The sequence below is a fragment of the Cetorhinus maximus genome, chromosome 17 (genome assembly GCF_964194155.1).
Source record: "Cetorhinus maximus chromosome 17, sCetMax3.hap1.1, whole genome shotgun sequence".
Taxonomy (NCBI): Eukaryota; Metazoa; Chordata; class Chondrichthyes; order Lamniformes; family Cetorhinidae; genus Cetorhinus; species Cetorhinus maximus.
This window is the reverse complement of record NC_135895.1, coordinates 98,123,481-98,138,998: the sequence shown is the minus strand read 5'-3', so window position 1 is coordinate 98,138,998 and position 15,518 is coordinate 98,123,481. Positions and strand designations below refer to the sequence as shown.

Sequence of the window (15,518 nt, the reverse complement as noted above, 5' to 3'; positions counted from 1 at the left end):
TGAAATAAAAAAACAACATGCTGGAAAAACTCAGCTGGTCTGGCAGCATCTGGGGAGAGAGAAACAGAGCTAACATTTCAGGTTGATGACCTCTCATCATCTATGGATGGTGCTTATGTGGAGTCCTAAAAGATGTTTGATAATTGTTGCTGAAATCCCCTACCTAACGACACAGTGGGAGTACTTTCTCCACATGGACTGCAATCGTTCCAGAAGGCACCACCTTCTCATTGGCAACTATGGATGGGCAATAAATGCTGGTCTTGCTAGTCATGCCTATATCTATATTTATATTATACATGCAATTACATAGGGCTTTTATGAGAGCACACCTGAGTTCTGTGTGCAGCTTTGGCCTCCTTCCCCAAGGAAGGATATGCTTGCTTTAGAGGGGGTACAACAAATGTTCACTAGTTTGATTCACTAGAGAGCTGCCTTATGAGTAGAATGGGCCTATATTTTCTGGAATTTAGAAGAATGAAAGGCAATTTCTTGAAATGTATAAAATTCTTAAGTTTTGACAGGGTAGATGGTGAAAGGCTGTTTCCCCTGGCTGAACGAGGGGTCGTAATCTCAGAATAAGGGGTCATTCCTGAGATGAGAACTTTTGTCACCCTGGAGGGTTGTGGATCTTTGGAATTCTGTACCTTAGGAGGCTATGGACATGCAGTCAGTGAGTATATTCAAGACCTGAGACTGATAGATTTTTGGGTGATAGGACCAGAAAGTGAAGGTGAGGTTGCAGATCAGCCATGATCTTATTGAGGAGTGATATGGCCTACTCCAGCTTCTGTTTCTTATGTTCTTGTATCCTGAGAATGAATTTGGGGAAAAAGGGTTCCACAAAACAGATTAGCAAAAATGAACATATGGAATTGGAGGTGACTTTGTGATGAGTTGGTAATAGATTGAGAGGTAGGAGACAAAGTGGGGATAAATGAGTTGTTCTCTGCCAGAATGTGAAAAGTGATGATTCCCAAGGATCTGAACTGGCCCTCAGCTTTGCAACATAGGAAGGAAAGTATAGTATAAATTTGCAGATTACACTGTTAAGAGATTAGTTTTTTTTTATTCATTTGTGGGATGTGGGCGTCGCTGGCTAGGCCAGTATTGCCCTTTGTTCATAGGGCATTTAAGAGTCATTGCTGTGGGTCTGGTGGCACATGTAGGACAGTAGATTTCCTTCCCTAAAGGACACTAGTGAACCAGATGGGTTTTTACAACAATCGGCAATGGTTTCACAGCCGTCATCAGACTTCTAATTCCATATTTTATTGAATTCAAATTTCACCATCTGACGTGGTGGGATTCAAACCCGGGTCCCCAGAGCATTACCCTGGGTCTCCGGAATACTGGTCAGTGACAATACCACTATGCCACCTCTCCCCCTGGTCTGGTTATGCAGATGAGAACAAGAAGTCACAGTGACAAAGACAGATTGTGAGTGGGCAGAACTATGCAGCAGGAGTTGTATGGGTTAACTGTAATCATCCATTTTGGATCCAAGAAAGACAAATGGAATATTTCTTAATGGTGAGAAATTAGGATTTGTGGAGGAGCAAAGGGATTTTGATATCCATGTACACGAATCATTTAAAAACTAGTGCACAGGTACAAGTAATCAAAAATGCGAATGGGATGCTGACCTTTTATTACAAGGGAACTGGAATACAAGGTGGTGAAATTGATACTTCAGTTGTATAGAGGCTTGGTCATATCCTATCTAGAGTATTATGTTCGGTTTTGGGTATTGCACCTGAAAGACTATATTGGCCTTAAAAATAAAGACTTGCACTTAGTGCTCCTTTGACGACCTCAGGAGATCCCAGAATACAGCCAATAAATACTTTTTTTGACACGTATTCACTGTTGTAATATGGGAATCTCAACACAAACAGCATTGTGATGAAGGCTAGATAATCTACTTTTTAATGATATTGGTTGAAGGATAGATATTGGCCCAGTCACTGAGAGGACCCCCCAGCTCTGCTTTGAATCATGCCGAGGGATCTTCTAGCCCACCTGAGAGGGCAGACAGGTTTCACGACTCATCCCAAAGACAGCACTTCTGGTATTGTAGCATTCCCTCAGTACTTTATTTTATTCACGCATGGGATGTGGATGTCACTGGCTAGGCCAGCATTTATTTCCCATCCCTAGTTGCCCTTGAGAAGGTGGTGATGAGCTGCTTTCTTGAAATGCTGCAGCGCACGTGGTGTAGGTACATCCACAGTGCTATTAGGGAAGGAGTTCCAGGATTTTGACCCAGTACTGCACTGTCAGCCTGTCACTTTGTGCTCAAGCTTGATGAATGGGACTTGAATGCACAGTCCCCTGACTCAGGTTAGAGTGCTACTACTGACTGATGTGGGAGCACTGTAGAGTTGTAAAAGGTCAAATTGAGGACAAGTTGTATTACTTGGCTCATATTCTCTTGAGTTTAGAATGATGAGAGACCTAATTGAGGCTTTTAAAAGAGTAAGGTGATTTGATATGATAGATAAAAAAGCTGTTTCCTCTGGTGGGGCATCCAGAACAAGGGGGAAAAATCTTAAAATTAGAGAGAGTCCATTTAGGTGTGAAACCAGTAAGCACTTTTTCTCTCTCACAGTAATGGAAGTCTAGAATTTGCTTCCCCAAAAGATTGGATGTGGGATTAATTGAAATTTTCAAGACTGAGATTGATAAATTTTTGTTAGGAAAACTTATCAAGGAGCATGGAGTAATGACAGGTGAATGCAATTGAGGTATAGATCAGCCATAATCTACTGTAATTGAATGGTAGAACAGGCTTGAGGAGGTGATAGGTGTGAGGAGGCTTTCAATGAGGATTGAGGTAGAAATAGACAGTACTGGTGATGAATAGTATATGGATTTCCACTCCAGGTCAAATGAGGCACTGAAGCAAAGTTCTCTCTAAACTGTGCGGCTTAGCAGCAACCCAGAATTTCCTGCAGAGGACGAGCACAAGTTGGCCTGTTTTAAGTTACTGTGCACGTGCAGAAGAAAAGTTAAGGAACCGCACACAACAAAAATATTTGAGGACATGTTGCACTGAAGTTTAGTGCTGGGGGTGGGTAGAGAAAGCAGGGGAGCAACCAGTCAGACTAGGGTGCAGGGCAAATGGTAGGGGATGAACAGGATGAATTAACTTGCTGATAAGTTGGAGAAAGTTATGGCTATAAAAGCGCACATCAGATAAGGGTTCACACAACATAATTGTTATGGGTTAAGGTGTGGTATGGAGGTAGACTTGAGTGTCCCAAGATGATCTAGCTGAGGGGGCCAGTCAGTAAGGTATTTTTGAAACACGCCTATGATAGCCATGCAGATTGTTTGAGGAGAAGTCGCTGCAAGAGACGTCAGCTGTGGTCAGCTTCTTCAAAGCCTGATAGTTCTCCCTATTTTCTCTCTACCTCCTAGAAGTAAAATTATGGATGAGAATTTCCTGTAGCACAATTTTACACCAGCGTATTTTGTTTGTGTCAGTTTATGCTAACATTTCCTCAGCATCTTGTTAAGGACAGGAGTGGGGCTAATTTAAACAGCCCTGATTTCTCCTCTCACCACCTGTCTCTAAACAGAAAGGTGTTCTGATTTTGATTTCCCCCTTTATAAGTAGTGGTGTATTTCCCAACCCCTCAAGTTTTGGTGTGATGCAATATCTAGTAATAACCCCACAGCAAACTCGAGATAGGGTGAACTCAGAGTGTTAGTTTATCGTCCACGCAACATGGGGGGTGGGGGGGAATGTCACTACATTGCCCCCTGTACATTAATGCAATAAACAAGGGATAGAGGGAAAGATTTACAGGGCAAAGACTACAGAATAAAGAATTATTGGTTTACGTGAGTCCAGAGTCCAGAATCAAAGTCCAATGGTGTATTCTTCCACAGAGGTCAGCAAATTGAAAACTCATGCTGGATAATTCACTTTTCCAGTAGAGATGACTTCCACGATGAGATAGGGTTGGAGAGATGAATTAGTCTTGTAGGCTTTGGTATAGGAGTTCAGAGGTTCCAGTAGAAACAGTGGAGATGGGGCTAGGCATTCAAACCTGGACATAGCCCCTCTTCTGTGCTGCTGCGTGATAGGTGGAAGATGGCAGACTGATTTGTAGTACAGCAAGACAGTATAACTGGTTCTCTCTGCTAGGGGATCATGTCACATGACTCCTGCCTCTCCACTTTGGCTTTGACAAAGGATGTATATTCCTTTGTCTGTGTTCCTGAGATTGTTGATGTTCCAATCATTAAGAATTTGAAAGGCAGATTGCAGGGTCCCTCGTCCTAGCAGATGACTTGTCTCTGGTTGGCCAGGCTTGGCTTATGAAATGGAGATGGCCTTTGTATAATTCCCTTTGAATTTGGCCTCTGCAATCCAGAGGGATTGTTAGCGTCTCTTCAGAAATAATGAGGCGCAAGTCTCTACAATACAATAGGGCAGGGGCAGGGAATCTTTTTCTCATCAAGGGCCACTCACACATAGACAAAATTAGTCACAAGCCACACACACACATAAAAACCAACTTAATTTTTTTTTAGAGAGAATACAGAAACATTCAACTCACCCACTGCTTTAATGCAATGGCTGAGTTTGCTATTCAGGGTCACAGCCAGACATAACTTCAGTAATTTTAAAAGGCTGTTGTCCAATTTTAAAATTTTAGGAATTAGCCATGATTTTTATATATAAAATATATCATATGTAATATTTATTTCATAAAAATATAGTGTGATATCTTAGCTCCATGGAAACCTAATTAGACTGCACTGTAGAATAAAAAACCTATTGTGATTTAAGTGTAACAAAGAAATGTCCTTTGGTTTTGTCCTGTCTTGTCAAATCTCCAATTGATATTAGTGAAACAATTCAAAGCCTTTTTCAGCAATAATTCAAAGACTGCTGCTGAAATTATGTTTTTAAAATTGCCTTTGAGTCAGACAGGTTCAAGCTCCCGACTGTCTCTTAATCACGATCCGTACATGAAATTTAAATTCAAAGTTCCTTCCTCTGTTCTCCAGGATCAGCTATGCATTAGAGATTACGAGTTATAGCCATTGTCCTTGTAAATGTGCTAAAAGAAAAAGAAAGACAGACTTGCATTTATATAGTGCCTGTCACCATCACCAGATGCTTCAAAGCACTTTACAGCCAATGAAATCATTTTGAAGTGCTACATTGTTATAATGTAGTCAATGCGACAGCCACTTTGCACACAACAAACTCTCAAAACAGCAATACAATATGGCCAGATAATCTGTTTTTCTTTCTAATGTTGACTAAGGGATAAATTTTGGCCCGGACTCAAGGAATAAATCCTCTGCTTTGTTATAATGCCATGGAATATTTTACATCCACCTGAGAGGGCAGAGGGTCTTGGTTTAATGCTAGGCGACAGTGCCACCAACTGAATCAGCTGACAAATTATTATCTCTTCCAAGTTCCCTGGCAGCTGACCATACTACCTCCAGTGCCTGTTAGAGGGAATGGCCCCTTTTTTGGTTTCATTTTTTCCTATCTGTTTGTGGATAGAGAATTTCTAGCAATTGCATTTCCTCTGACGCCATACCTTTTCCTCTGGAGTCCCACAGTGCTCCATCCTTGGCCCTCTCCCTTCCTCATCTAGGTGCTGACATGCACAGAAATACAGCTAGATTCTACATGTACAGTGACTCTGTACCCTTTCACCAATTCCATCCTGCCTCCAAGAACACAAGGAACCAAGCCACCGTCCCAGGCTGAACCAGACAATGTACAGTCTCAGCATTCTATTCAATCATGTGCTAAATTCCTGACCCAGTCCCCTCTCAATCACAAGACTGCCTACTTCCACCTCCATAACGTCATCTGGCTTTGTCCCTACCATAGCTCATCTATTGCTGAAACCCATGTTCATGCCTTTGTCACTTGCAGGCTTGACTGTTTCAATGCTGTCCTTGCCAGAATTCCATCTGTGTAAATTTCACCACATACAAAACTCTGGTGCCCATAACCTAGTCTATACCAAGTTATAAAAACAGAAAATGGTGGAAATACTCAGGTTATGGCAGCATCTGTGGAGAGAAACCAAGTTAACCTTTCAGGCCTGTGATCTTTTATCAGACTGGGAAAGATTAAAAATTAAATAGGTTTTGAGCAAGGGGTGGATGGGGCAAGGACAAAAGGAAGCCTGGGATAGGGTGAAAGACAGAAGACATTGAATGGCAGAAGAGTTAGTCTTCCAGGGAATGGTGATGGGGCAAGAAAAGAAACAGAAAATGTGCTGCTGACTGCAAGGAAAAATAGAGAAAAACCGAAACGTGCAAAGAAAAGGAAACAAAATGGGGAGTGAGTTTATGGTCTGAAATTGTTGAACTCAACAATGTTGAGTCCGGAAGGCTGTAAAGTGCTTAACTGAAGGATGAGATGCTGTTCCTCGAGTGTACTTTGAGCTTCACTGGATCAGTGCAGTAGGCTGAGGACTGAAATGTCAGTGTAAGAGCAAGTTGAAGAATTAAAATGACAGGCCGCCTGAAACTCGGGGCATGCTTGCAGACCGAATGGAGGTGTTTGCAAAGTGGCCACCCAATCTGTGTTTGGCCTCCCCAGTGTAGAGGAGGCCACATTGTGGGCAGTGAATACAGTAGATTAGATTAAAAGAAGTAAATGTACTGCTTCACCTGGAAGGAGTGTTTGGGGCCTTGGACGGTGAGAAGAGGTAAAAGACCTATTATTTGGAGGAAATGAGATGAGTTCAAGGAGAAATTGTTCAATGAGAGAACAAGTTCAGCCAGGCAGAGGAGGGTAGTGTTTGATGGAAATTGGTTGGGCCTCCATTCAAAGAAGTAAAGAGCCCTCAGATCGTCCTGGTAGGGGAAGGCGATGTGGAGAGATTGAACGCTCATGGTGGAGATGAGACGGTTTGGGCCTGGAAATTGGAAACTTTTAAATTGACAGAGGGCTTTAGAAGAGTTATGGGTGTAGGTAGGGAGAAAGAGATGTCAAGGGAGAAAGGAAAGAGTTAAGGTAGGAAGAAATAAGTTCAATGGGACAGGAACAGGCTGAAATGATAGGTCTAGCAGGATAGTCTTGTTTATGGTTCTTAGAAAGGAGGTAGCTTTATGGGGTTGGGGAACAATGAGGTGGGAAGCAGTGGAGGGAAGATCACCAGAGGCGATGAGGTCAGTGATTGTTCTGAAAACAATGGCTTGATGTTCGGTTGTGGGGTCATGGTCCAGGGGGAGGTTGGAGGAAGTGTCGGAGAGTTGGTGTTCAGCCTCAGCAAAGTAGAGGTTAGTTTGCCAGACAACAACAGCACCTCCCTTGTCAGCAGGTTTGATAACAGTGGCAAGGTTAGACCTGAGACACAGTGCAGCAAGTTCAGAGGGGAACAGGTTAGAGTAAGTGAAGGGAGTGGAGAAATTGAGACGGCTGATGTCTTCAGCATACAGGGTGGGTCATTTAGGACTGAGATGAGGAGAAACTTCTTGACTCAGAGGGTGGTGAACCTGTGGAATTATCTACCACAGAAGGTTGTGAAGGCCAAGTCACTGAATGTATTTAAGAAGGAAATAGATTTCTCGACTCTCAAGACGTCAAGGGGTATGGGGAGAGAGCGTGAGTATGGCGTTAAGATAGAGGATTAGCCATGATCATATTGAATGGTGGAGCAGGCTAGAAGGGCCCAATGATCTACTCCTATTTTCTATGTTTCCATGTTTCTGAGTCAAAGGATGAAATGAAACTGTAGAGTAGGACATCTTTGAGATAGTGAATTGGTGCTGTTAAAGAGAAAGATCTAGATTGTACTTGTGGCAATGCATGGCACAGAGTGTGAATCTGAGGTTGTGGTGAGAACAGTCCATCGAGTGTTGAATGTCTAGGAGATGCTTGTAATCATGGGTGGATCTGAAACATGATGGATGGAATTTCAGTCGGAATCCACGTGAAATAAGTTGGAGTCAGAGACAGTTGCTGTGGAAGGAAATGTGGCTGTGAAAGTGAGTTTTGGTGGATACATGATCAATCATGAGGGAAATAGAAAGCAATGAAGGTGAACAAGGTGAAAGATACAACTAAAATCTTGTCAGAGAAGAGCAGAACTACTTCAAGGTAGGCATTCCTGGAAGAGAAGTGGCAGTGAAGTAAACATTAATCAAAAAGTAGAATACTGTGTATGCTGGAAATCTGAAATAAAAACAGAAAAGCTGGAAATACTCAGCAGGTTACGGCAACACCTGTGGGGAGAAACAGGGTTAACATTTCAGACCTGTGACCTTTCAGTTTTGCATTCTAATGCCCTCTGAGCTCATTTTAAATTCTCATTCCCCTGTTTAAATTACTTCATGACCTGTTGTACCCTGTCCTGTAACCTGCTGCAACCATTCAGCTTTGCTTCTTTGAGTGCCCTCATCCTCTCACTGCCCTCATGTGAGTCAATCCACACATTCTCTCCCCCCCCCCCCCCTCCAAAAAATATTAACAGCTGTTCCTTCAGCTGCTTGGGTCTCATATCTATGAAGCAAATGTCGCGAGACATTTTTCTAGCTTAAAGACATTATATAGAAGCAAGTTGTAATACCAGACAAAGACAGACAGGTGTCCTGTTCAGAATTCTTCTTTAACTCATACCTCCAAAAACAGATTAATTGATTATTTGTCTTGGTGCTCTGTGTTGCATGCACAATGTCTGGTATATATACCTGCACAACAACATAAGCTGCACTTCAAAGCTGCCATGCTGTTGAAAGTCTTTTGGTTTACAATATATAAATATCAAAATACACACATTAAGTATTGATATTTTGTATTGCACTTAAGCTTTTAATTGCAGACTCCTTAGTTGGTATTCGTTTTTTAATGGTCTTATTAAAATTTTTGTGGATATTGCAGATTTTTCTTCATAATTAATTTATCTAGTAGTTAGATCACCACCATAGAAGATTGTTCCAATCCAGTGTACAATTTATACATTTGATTGCACTAACTGTCATATTAGATGAAGAATTATTTTCCTGAAGCTCTTTAATATCTTGTGATGTTGATGTTTTGGATTTTAAAACCATAGCAGAAACCCACTGGCAGTTGAAAATAACTTTTGACATGTTGAAATATAACAGCCATGATATGGTTTGACTGAAAAAAACTTAATTTACAAAACACCTATGGAGAACTCATGGTTTGCATGGGTGTACTAAAGAAACATGCGCAAAATAATGATCAGAAGAAGCTAATGTTTGCAGCTGTTCATCATGTGGCTCAGTTCATAGCACCCTCGCCTTTGAATCAGAGGGTTGTGGGTTCATGTCCCACTCCCGGAAACCAAGAACTGTGATTGTACTCAAAAAAAAGAGTTGCAATCTGTGACTGTTGATAACTCGAAAGAGTATCATGAGTGTCTTAGGATGAGAGGTGTGTATAATCAAAATGGAAGAAATATCTTGAGCTGCTTGAGAAAGGGTGGAATTGAAGGAGTGGAAGAAAAGCTAGATACCATGGTATTTTTTTTTAAAATACTCTTAAATTTCTGCCTGAATTCTTGAAACTGGCTGGAGATTGATATTCAGAGGTACAAAGATTATGCTGAGATCTTAAAATAGAGCCTAAGTATCTCAACCTAATAACTGAAATACACTGTTACCCATGTACTTTTTAAACATTTTAATGATGAAACATTAGCAGATATGCTCTGCCATTTCCCTTTCTGAAGATGGCCTTCTGCTCCAGCTGTTGAGACTTAGTTTACACCTTGGAGAAGCCCTTGGGTTTCAGCTGTTGTGGTGATGTAACTATAGAGGAAAGGTCCAGCCTTATTAAGACCAGGAAGTTCCTTCCAAAAAATTCATATACATTTGAGTCAATCTATTACTGAAGTTTTGGAAACAACTGTACTTGGAAGGCTGTTTGGTCTAAAACACCTATCAACCCCCCTGAGCTTGCTTTATTTTTCCTGTAGCAGGCTTAGGCAGTTCCTACTGTGGCTTCATAGTTATTTTTAAAACAGTCTGTGATAATTAAGAGATCCTTAAATATTGACAACTAAGGAGTTGACCAGCTGAACGTTTCATTGAACCACAGAAATTGTACTCCTGCTTACCTGGTTTTGCAATCGGTTCCATTTTAAATCATCTGTTTTTCTACCTTTTTTTTAAATTCCCAAAACATTCAGCAAGTCCGTTTCTCTCTTCCTCCTCTCCTTTCCTGGAGAGACTAACCAAATGCTAGTAAACTAAGATGTTCTACCTCTACAGCTAGTTTCCTTTGATCTCAGACACAGGAGAGTGACCCAGGAATGCCATTTTTTTTTTTCTCATCCATAAAGAAAAGTGCCTGACTTCCCTTGGTATTTTTACACAGCATAAGAACTATGAGTGTACCCCCACGACCTGAACATGCCACAGCTCACCTCCACCTTCTGAAGGGCAATTAGAGATGGGCTAGGGGACACCCACATCCTGTGAAAGAATTTTTTTAATAAACTGATACACAACTCAACAGAATAATCTTCATCCTGTCATACTGTAATGCTCAGGTGTGCCATGCCACCTATCATTATAATTTTTCAATGACTAAATATGCAGATATTTTATTGTGACACTAATGCATTTAATAGCTATTAGCAGAATTAATGGACTGCATCAATTTCTTAGAGGAGTGCATCACAACTTTTACAGCTATCGCATTGAAACATTTCAAATGCTTCATATAATGAATTAATATATGCAATAACTTTTATGTGGAAATCTGCTGGATTGGATGCTAAAGGTACAGATTGTGTAATGCACGCTTCCTCCTTTTTGGCTCTGTCATGCATAATACTACAGGTAGCATGCTCTTTGGAATGTTTGCACAATTTCTATAGTGATGAAGGTTGCAGTGTTTAACAGCTGTCAAAATTCCGCTGACAAAAAATTGCTCTGTATTGTAAAAAAATACATGTTACACCACAAATGACAATTCATATTATACAATAAACTGGAAAATTGGTTCAAAGATATTAATACTTGAGTATAAACAGGATATTCTAATCAGATTTTCTACTTGTTGAAAGTTTGTATTGCCTATTGGAAAAATCTGTTGATCTTCCACATTCTCATTTAGAACTGCTTACTTTGCAGAACTATATAAGGGCTAAAATTAATGGCTCAAAGAATGAAACTTAATGAAAGTTAATTTCAGTGCAAAGCACACAAATGGTTACTTTTTTTCTTAAATATCACTCTCAAATTTTATGCTTTATTTATAGGTCAGCTTACTTGGAAAGCTGTAACCATGACAGCCGAGGAGACAATAAATGTTAAAGAGGCGGAAATAATTAAACTAATCCTGGATTTTCTTAATTCAAGGAAACTTCATATTAGTATGCTATCTCTTGAGAAAGAGAGTGGTGTTATAAATGGACTCTATTCAGATGACATGCTCTTCCTCAGGTAGGTGGTGTTGTTGAGAGTGTATTTTAATTTTGTAAGTCTTGGATGAAATAGCATTTATAAATGTAAATGTTAAATCCTGCTGTAATCATCCACACCTTCTGTAGACTCATCTTTTGTTTATTTACTAGCCCCTTTATTACTCCCTTTTGCTTTGCACCATCATTGCTTTTGTCGTTTATTAACTCCTGCCCCTGGTGCTATCACAGGGCTTTGGCTTTATTCTTTCCTGCTCCTCCTTTTTCTTGGTGCTGTACATGCTTAAGAGCTCTTAATTTCTAAGATCTTCCAATTCTGATGAAAGGTCATTGACCTGAAACAGATGCTGCATATGCTGCTGAGTGTTTCCAGCATTTTCTATTCTTATTTCAGATTTCCAGCATCTGTAATATTTTGCTTTTGGTTTAACATTTTATTATTCAGCCTTGAGGATGTATCTTTCTTCTGTTCTCTTGTTTGAGAGTTTTAGTTCCAAAACATTCTCATGAAGTCATTTACAGCAACAAACTGGAACTTGAGACTTCACAATCTTTAAGCAGTTGACGGAGGTTGTTATTGTATAATCTGCTGGTCTGTTAGCAGTAAAGCTTGTACTGTTCCCTAACCTTGAGAGTACCCTATACTGAACCAGTGTAACTATTTTTCAAAATCATACACCAGATCTTTCTTTCAGTGAGATTGCTATTGTGTGGTGAATTTGGAACAGCTTTGTGCAATAGGTTCATGTCCCCTGGGAACTGGATTGAGACTTCATAAAATTATTTCACATGTGGAATCCCAGGAGCATTCAGAAAAGGTGAAGTGTGAAGTTATCCATTTTGGCAGGAAAAATTTTAAAAAGCAGATTTTTTTTAAATAGTAAATGACTGGGAAATGTTTGCATTCAGAAGGATCTGGGTACCCTTGTATGTATATCACAGAAAATTAACATGGAAGTATAGGAAGTAGTTGGAAGGTAAATGGTATGTGAGCTTTTGTTACAAAAGGATTGGAGTATGAGTAAAGAAGTCTTACTACAATTATACAGAATATTGGTGAGAGCATATCTGGAGTACCCGTGTGCAGTTCAGGTCTCGTTACTCAAGGTAGGGCATCATTGTCCTAGAGGGAGTGTAAAGAAGCTTTACTAAACTGGTTCCTAGAATAAGGAGATTGGACAATGAGAAGAGATTGAGTAGATTAGGCCTGTATTCCCTGGAGTTTAGAATAATGAGTGGTAGCCTAATTGAAACACACACAATTTGTAAGGAGCTTGACGTGACAGATGCTTGGGAAATCTAGAACATGGGGCCACAGTCTCAGAATCAGGGGTTGACCATTTAGAAACAAGATGAGGACAAATATCTTCACACAGAGTTGAGAATCTTCGGAATTCTCTACCCCAGAGAACTATGGATGTCCAGTCATTGAATATCCAAGACAGAGGCCAATTGTTTTTTGGGTATAAAGGGATATGGAGATAATGCGGGAAGGTGGCGTTGAGGTGGAAGGTCAGCAATTATCTAAGAGCCTTTCCAGCTATTAGTTATGCTCATCAATCTGTGGTGGATTTGAGCCCAAACTCCAGAGGTGAAAGGCAATTGTCTGACCCATTGTGCCACTTCGTTCATAAAAGCTCTGGAAACACCAGGCAGTCTGGAGCCCTTTTCCTGGAAATCTTCTCCACCCAGATTGATCCAAATGAAGCTAAGAATGAATTTACTTGGAACATGATCACAAACTGTCAAGGGTTCTTGCTCATTCAAGTGGAATCAATCCTGTAAGATCCAGTTCTGCAGCCCTTGAAATCTTCCAGAATTGGCTGAACCAAATTATTTGCTGAGTCCTTAAGTGTGGTTCCCAGCAAGCATTGAACTGTAACCTCTGTGTCAATTTATTCACCTGTAAGTACTATATAACACAGTTGCACTGTGACTTCACAAGTAGGCTTTTTTCTTTACAAAGTGCAAAGTGAAAAACCCTTATACTTAAATTATATATGTTTTAATATGAGACCTGGTAACAAAGGGCAAATTAGCCACTACCATTATGTGACTGAGTTTCTGGCTGATAGCTGGCATTCTACAGGCAAATTGGCTATAACTATTGGGGGATGGTTCAACAGAATCATCTGTTAGAGATGAAGGTTACAAGTTTCCAACATGTGTGTTTGACATTGGACATGAATTGGCAAAGGCATCAAAACACTAATTTAAACTCATTTAATTGGATCAAAGTGTCCCATTTTAACCATGGTGACTATGGAGTTTCCACACATTCGGGCACATAGACCTGTTGCCCACAAATATAGCTGAATACTGGAATTTAATGTGATGCACTCGTTGTTAAATTCAACAAAAGTGCAATCAATGCAGGTGTAGGTTCAAGGAAATATGACTTGTAACTTCAGTGGGTGGCAATTTCTGTGCCCAAGATGAAAAATTATGTACACCAGTCTGTTGATAATAGGAGACACATGCTGACCCATTTTAACTGAATGTTTATTGAAATTATTGGACAGACTTTGTTTTGCCACATTTTGCGTTTCTGTCATCTTCGAAAGTAATTGACTTCTTTCTGAGGTAAGGTTCTATGGGCAACAGGCATCCTCCAATAATTTGTCACAGAGGCTATTATTTGTGTTGAGCTCTCACAATCTATGCAATCACACCATTTGACTACAGTAAAAATGTTAACCTAGTGGAATCTTGTCCTCATCTAAACATATGGACTTCTCTGAACGAGAGAAGGGTCCTGTCAATTCTTACAATCTGACTCGAGGCTCTAAGACCAGTGATAGTTTCCTACCATAAAAACAAAAATACCTGGAAAAGCTCAGCAGGTCTGACAGCATCTGCGGAGAGGGATACAGTTGACGTTTCGAGTCCTCATGACCCTTCGTTCAGTTCTGATGAAGGGTCATACGGACTCGAAACATCAACTGTATCCCTCTCCGCAGATGCTGTCAGACCTGCTGAGTTTTTCCAGGTATTTTTGTTTTTGTTCTAGATTTCCAGCATCCGCAGTATTTTGCTTTTATCTTGGTAGTTTCCTACCATTGCTCCATCTAATATCACCACAGACTAGGGAAACTTGGAATAAGCCTGGTGAAGATGATTCAGCTTCTTGCTGGATAAACATACTGAACCTTCAGGGAGACCCACAATATACAGACTTACAAGTGCAAAATAAAGAAATAACCAGAACTACCTTACTTTTCCTTTTCCTATATTTTAAGTGATAAGAGTTACAGTCAAATAATGGTGATGACATTTGCATTAATTTCTTCGTTACATTTAATGTGAAAGTGTAAACTTGGGTTTAAATAATGTAGTATTTCACCTTAAAAAATCAGCTTTGGGCATTTTACAGACAGCTGGTACTTGATGGCCATTGGGATGAGGTGCTTCAGTTCATCCAGCCACTTGAATGTATGGAAAAATTTGATGCAAAAAGGTTAGTTCATTTTTCTTTCTTCTTGGTTTTCACCTCTCCCTCCTTCTAAACGAGCTTTTGTAGATGTAACAATGTCCTTGCATTTTAGACATCTACCATGGACACAGTTGTTCAAAGCAATATTTCTCCTCCATTAGTTTTGAAAACAGACATACTTATACTAGAGGCAGTTAGTTAGGAGGTCTGGGGGGAAAAATAGTTGCTGTTTTGCTCTTTCATTTGTCTACTCTATCTGGTTTAGCCCTACCATTGTCTGTGAGTTAAAGAACAGGACTAATGATGGCTCTTTTCCATTTTAGCTGAAAAGAAGATTGGCCACAAGACTAATTAATTAATTATAAATCATTACAAAAAATTGCAGCTTATTGCCTTTGTACTTGTAGGTTGATGTAGCTAATCACTTGAAATTAGCATTTCAGGCTCTTGGTTTTAGTTTTCCCTTTTTTTAAAAATAACAATCGCATACAAATCACTGAAGATCAATCTACAATTAATGAAAGCTGTTTGCAGTATAGTTAGAACTTGATACCAAATTTTCAATCCATGAAATGTTATTTTCAAGAAAAACAGCTGGACCAGCGTTCTCAAAAATCAATTGGATTACTCAACTGCATTTATTTACAGTATGGACTACTGTTCTAACTATTCTCTCTGCCCCTCATAATTAGCAT

General features: G+C 40.0%; 1 protein-coding gene across 2 annotated transcripts in view; it reads left to right on the top strand.

Moving 5' to 3' along the window:
* LOC144692634 (WD repeat-containing protein 47-like) overlaps positions 1 to 15,518 on the top strand; it is a 59,697-nt gene that overhangs the window by 1,790 nt on the left and 42,389 nt on the right. For both annotated transcript variants that reach the window (XM_078561700.1, XM_078561698.1), the window contains exons 2-3: positions 11,229 to 11,412; positions 14,764 to 14,847. In XM_078561700.1, coding sequence (XP_078417826.1) covers positions 11,255 to 11,412; positions 14,764 to 14,847 — 242 coding nt within the window. In that variant the 5' untranslated portion in view covers positions 11,229 to 11,254. The remainder of the gene's footprint in view (positions 1 to 11,228; positions 11,413 to 14,763; positions 14,848 to 15,518) is intronic.